General features: G+C 46.9%; 1 protein-coding gene across 1 annotated transcript in view; it reads right to left on the reverse strand.

Moving 5' to 3' along the window:
* EP400 (E1A binding protein p400) overlaps positions 1-5,350 on the reverse strand; it is a 62,335-nt gene continuing 56,985 nt past the window's right edge. Inside the window, 5 exon segments of the mRNA XM_025195678.1 lie at positions 1-1,042; positions 2,367-2,444; positions 4,293-4,460; positions 4,925-5,055; positions 5,292-5,350. The exon segment at positions 5,292-5,350 is cut by the window's right edge and continues 8 nt beyond it. Coding sequence (XP_025051463.1) covers positions 770-1,042; positions 2,367-2,444; positions 4,293-4,460; positions 4,925-5,055; positions 5,292-5,350 — 709 coding nt within the window. The 3' untranslated portion in view covers positions 1-769.

Here is a 5,350-nt window from a genome sequence, read left to right on the forward strand (position 1 = left end):
CATAAAAATGGGCTACACTTTAATACACATCTACTATCAACACAGCATTTATTCAGTTCATGCCTAGAATATCTATTATCTTAAAGTGAAGTATGAGAGCGAGGGCACAGGTCAGCTGCTTCAGGAAACTGTACACAAAACTACTAACAAACATTTTAAAAGACTTACAAAAATGGAGAATGAAACATGGTTCTTCTTAATTACACGTACTTACAAGGTTTCACATTTATTGGCTAAACTCTGCAGGGAGCACTTCAAATAGAAAGGAGTTCTGATGGATGGTCACCGCAAGTGAGCGCTACATGCAGCTGTCAGACAGGTGGAAATACTCTGCTATGCTCGCCACACATCAACTGTCTGTGTGGCTTTGCAATGGACAATAAACACTCATCCACATTATAGCAAAGGATTGCACTTGCTCATTGGCAATTATACAATACGCTAACATAGATGAATTAGACTGACACTGAAGGGATCCACGGTTTGGTTTTCATGAAGCTGGGCAGAAGTTATGACGTCTGCAGACGAGGAGAGTCTCTGTCGGAGTGGAACGTGCCTCGGGTGAAATGTTTTTCTGACCCACTAAAATGCTTGGAGAGTTTCCCCGTGTTGAAATGTTCACCAGCAAAACCCTTCAATTTAAAAACAATGGAGGCGATTTGTCTTGGTTGGAATGAGGATCTGCGGAGAACCTGCTGCTTGCCTCACCGGGGGGCTCGGCAAACATGAAATACTGCTTTTCCCTGCTTATTGCAATTGAATTACTAGTTCAGCTCGGTTTGGTGGGTGCCTTTAATCTGACTGTAGGTGTCCTCATTTGCACCTTTGCTTGCTGATTTGGTGCTTCCGAGGTTAGCGGGGCCTGGACTGGGTTCGGCACGCCAGAGGCTTGGATTTGGGGAGAAGCAGTTGTCACAACTTGCTGCTGTATCAGCTTCTGCTGCACCACTTGAGCTGTTGCAGTTGTTGCAGGGATCACCTGAACCTGTTGCTGGCCTGCAGTGGTCTGAGACAGCGTCACGGTTTGGGGCTGTGCCTGAACCTATGCACAGAGGATGAGAGGACAGATAGAAAGATGGTTCAGAATTAAAAGCAAAATTCATTAATTCTCTCTATTGTAGGGTAGCTTCAGCTGTAACGGCCTTCCTCGACAGCAGCATGAGGAAGGAAGAAACAAATCCAGGCTGCAGAAGAATGCCCGAGTCTCACTGGGAGTGGGGCAGCTCCCTGTCAGTCAAAGAGGAAGCCCGGCCACTGTGGAGTGCCATGCTAAGGGTACAGGTAAGACAGACTTTCAAAGCAGTATTTTCAAGCTGGTCAAAACTCTCTCCCACTGATACTCACGGTAAAGCAACCACCAGTCTAATGAAAGCAGAACAAAGCCAACCTCCATCTCTTATGAAAACCCTACCCAGAATGCCGATGGCTGCTGAAAAAGAATCAAAGAGTATGGACAGACAAAAAGCTGCCCTTAAAAGGGGCGGGGGGAGCTGCTGCTCAAGTGTATATCGCCTGTTATACTGTAACTGTTATGTCACACAATCCAGTAGTGATCAAAGTGGAAATCAATTGCCCAAACTGCAACACTAATTTGGACCCTGAATGAAACTGGGGCAAGTTGCAGTGGCTTTTTACCCTCGTATCACTGCAGAACCATGCAGGTGTAATAGTGGCATTCAAACAGCTTATATTGGTATCCTTTGATATTGGCCATTACATTTTTCTGTACCCGAAGCCTTATTTATTACTACTGTTCTGAAAGACATTATTGTATGTAAATAATTCCAAGCAAACTATCAGTTACTAAGGTTTTACGTTCTCTTTTCTCTGTCTCACTCTTCTTTGTCCGTGCCCATCCATGCTGTACTGAATGCTTAGGACAGCTAGCGCATTGTTCAGTCTTCTGGGAAACTTCTCTTGCATTTTGGGTACTAGGAAATAACTAACCAAACTTGTAAGTTAGTACAATATCCCACTTGTTTTAATAATCTCTTTCCCCTTTGTACTAAAAGAAGTCAGACACTCGACTGTTCAGTTCTCTTCTGGGTCATCCACCAGCTTTGGTTACAGAGTATGAAGAGGAAGCACAACTTTTTGCAGCTCAAGAGAAGACGAGAGAAGCTGGCTGCAGTCTATCAAGTGCAATAGAAAGATATTATCCCAGTACCTACAACTGAAGTTAGCAAGCACAGAAAGAAACTAGCAGTTGACCCAGTAGCTGCAGTTTTAATTTCTATAGAAGCTGATAAAAATGCTAAAATAGTTAACAAATAAGGCATATTGTACATGGGAAAGAAAATAAATATACTTCTCCAAATGAAAAACAAAGTCTGCGACAGAGAGCGTATCTCCGGCTGGGCCCTCACCTGCTGGGAAACCGAAACCATCTGCTGAATATTGGCGACAGTAGCCTGTTGCTGCACCACTTGTGGAATCTTTGCAACCTTAAATATTGTGAAATAAACAGTTGCTTATTAAAGGGGGGTGGAAAAACCAATACCCTGCAAAAATCTCTCAGCACCCTGTGAAACGGCTGGTGATGGGTTTGGCACAACCCATCTATTCTAGTTTCTTTTAAACTGCAATATTATTTCAAAGACACTGTCCTTTGCAACCCCCCAAACTACTGGCTCCAACACGGCACTACCTGACTGGGTGGTGTTTTCCTTTCATCAAAAGCTTTTGTGCCATCTTCAAGGAAATCTTTCTGGGACCTAAACTGTAAATTTATCCTGCATCTATAGGACACACCTTCCAACCAATTAACAGGATTAGCTGGGCCTTTGTTGCTTGATAGGAAAGTAAGGCTTCCATTATTTGATCTCCTTGTTCTTCCCCTTGGGTTAGACAGACTATGTCTAGAGGACAGCAAGACATAGTTGCCTGCTGCCCCTCCTGCAACTAATGTGGCAGCAGCAAGAGCACTGGCTGCACTCCTTCCTTTCCATTTGTGGGGTACATAGTTAAGAGCAGGCTGCTTGATGGAAAGGGGTGAGATAAATTTAATCTCCAAGAGGAAAGAGAGAGCAGGGGAGGAATCCTGGCCCTCAGGTCACAACTTGGCTTCTCATCTGCTCCTGGGGCACAGGACCCAAATGAGGGTAGACTAGAACACCGTTTCTCAGCTGGTGGGTCTCAAGAATATATGAAAGCGTTGTGGATAAACGTTAAAAATGGATTTTCCTTTTAAAGGACAAAAAATGTTGGAAACGACAGATTTCCTCTTGCAGGTTGGCAGAGCTCCAGCCTGCAAGGAGCTGCTTGGGGCTGGGGGGAGCAGGAGGAGGGCAATCAGGCAGGGGGCCGTACACATGGCAGCCAGGCAGCGTCAAGAACAGCTCCTATAGTTCCCCACAGAAAAGTGTAAGGTGTGTGGGGGGGGTACAGCCTGGGTGGGGGGTTGGGCAGGGCACAAGTAATGTATCGGGGGGGTATCCCCCCCTGATTTATGCACCCACAGTGGGAACAGGGCTGCAGCCTGGCTGGACCAGCATGGACAGGAGCCACCTCTGGGGCCCAGTAGGCAGGACCCAGTGCCGGAGGGTAGAGCAGGGCACTGCCACCACTGCTCCACTCAGGCCGTCTGTGTTGCCTCCCAACCCACCTCCCCTCTGGGGTAGAGGTGTGGCCTGAGTGCAGCAGCGGTGGTCAGGCTATGGTGGCTGGGTAGAGCCACAGCCTAGTGCACAAGCAGCTGGCAGCAAAAGGAGGTGAGGGCAGCATAGCCGCCCCCACCTTATTTCTCATGCTGCTGATGGCGCTGGAAGGGGGGAGAAAGTAGCAGTAGCAGTAGCAACAAGTCTCACCGCCCTGCTCTGCCCTCCCATGCCAGGTCCCACCCACTGGGCTGTGGAGGCAGCTCCTGCCCATGCCAGTCTGACCAGGTTGCAGCCCCATACCTGCTATGGGCGCACAAGTCTGGCGGGGGCATATGCCCCCCCATGCCCTAGCCTCTCCCCACAACATGCTGTGGGGCTGGGGGCTGTTTACCGGGTCAAGACTGGTCGTCGATGTTTACAAATGGGTCCTGGTAAAAAAAGAAAAGGTTGAGAACCACTGGACTAGAACGTTGCAAATGTCCATTACGCTTCAAGTCAGTTTTTGTGCATGCACACCTGGCAGTGCAGCTGGAGGATGTAGAGCTACAGATATGAACACGATTCTTCTAAACCATTTTGTTTAGCAGAGAGCCACACAGATTAGCTGTTTGTCTGATCTGGCTGCATTGCAACAAGTGATATTTACTACTTTCTGATCCCAGAATATAACTTGAGGGGAAGAAGTTGTGTTACCTGTACCTGTATCTGTGCCTGCACTTGTTGGGTTCCACCGGGTTTTTGGGCCTGGGAAATAGGAGTTGTTAGGAACTGGGTTTTAATGGCTGGCTGTGTAGTATAGGTTACTTTCTGCTGCTGCGATGTCTGCTGTTGAGCTTGGACAGTCACTTGCTGAGCATTTATCTGAAGCAGAAAAATAGAACATCAGTGATGACTAGAACATACTCTGAAGAATAAAAAGATTCCTGAGGAGTTTGTCTCAAGAATCTAAATGTAACTGGTGATTACTTCAGGGTTTATCCAGCATATGAACACTGGAAAAAAAGCCTTTATGCTCAGAAGAGAGAAAAATTTTGACACAGGCTCGAAACAGCACTTGTTTTGGGGTTTTTTTTAAATCAGCTTCAGCTTGAAAAGGCTACCAGTGTAACCTTCTCAGAGAACTCCTAAGTGTCTGAAGAGATTTATAATAACAGTACTATAGGGTTGTAGGCCAATCTCCTGAGGAGATCTACTGAGACCCACCCATAGCAATTTTTGGCTAAGTCTGAAAGCCTGAGCGCAATTTAGCAAAGCCAATAGCTGACTAACAACAGCCACAGATGCTGTCACAGAAGCACAAGGCAACAGCAAACATGGGGAAATACCTTTTGCTGCACAGTAGCTTGACCTTGTGCAACCTGGGGCTGGATGGCTTTCTGCTGCTGGGCCGGCTGATGATGCTTGAGTTTCAAGAGCTGTTGGACATGGAGGGGCTGTGCCATCACGGTCTGCCCTCCTGCCATTTACAAACACAATCAGAATGTACAAGGAAGACCTGTAATGCCCCCCCATCCCCATTCTTAAACGGGACCACAGAACAGGACCACAGAACTCCAGAAACCCACAGGTCCTGAAAATACTTTCAACTCATTTTTAAAATGAGACTTGAGAGTTGATTTTAAGCGGTGTCCCTTTACAATCTGATGAGCGAGAAGGGCTCGCATGGTGTTCCAAAGAAAGTGGCTGTAGTACCTGCAGCTTTCTGCGGTTGCCCAATAGCAACACTAATGCCAGCGACCGTAACAGGGAGC

This window comes from Alligator sinensis, unplaced genomic scaffold, assembly GCF_000455745.1.
Source record: "Alligator sinensis unplaced genomic scaffold, ASM45574v1 scaffold628_1, whole genome shotgun sequence".
NCBI classification, from domain to species: Eukaryota; Metazoa; Chordata; order Crocodylia; family Alligatoridae; genus Alligator; species Alligator sinensis.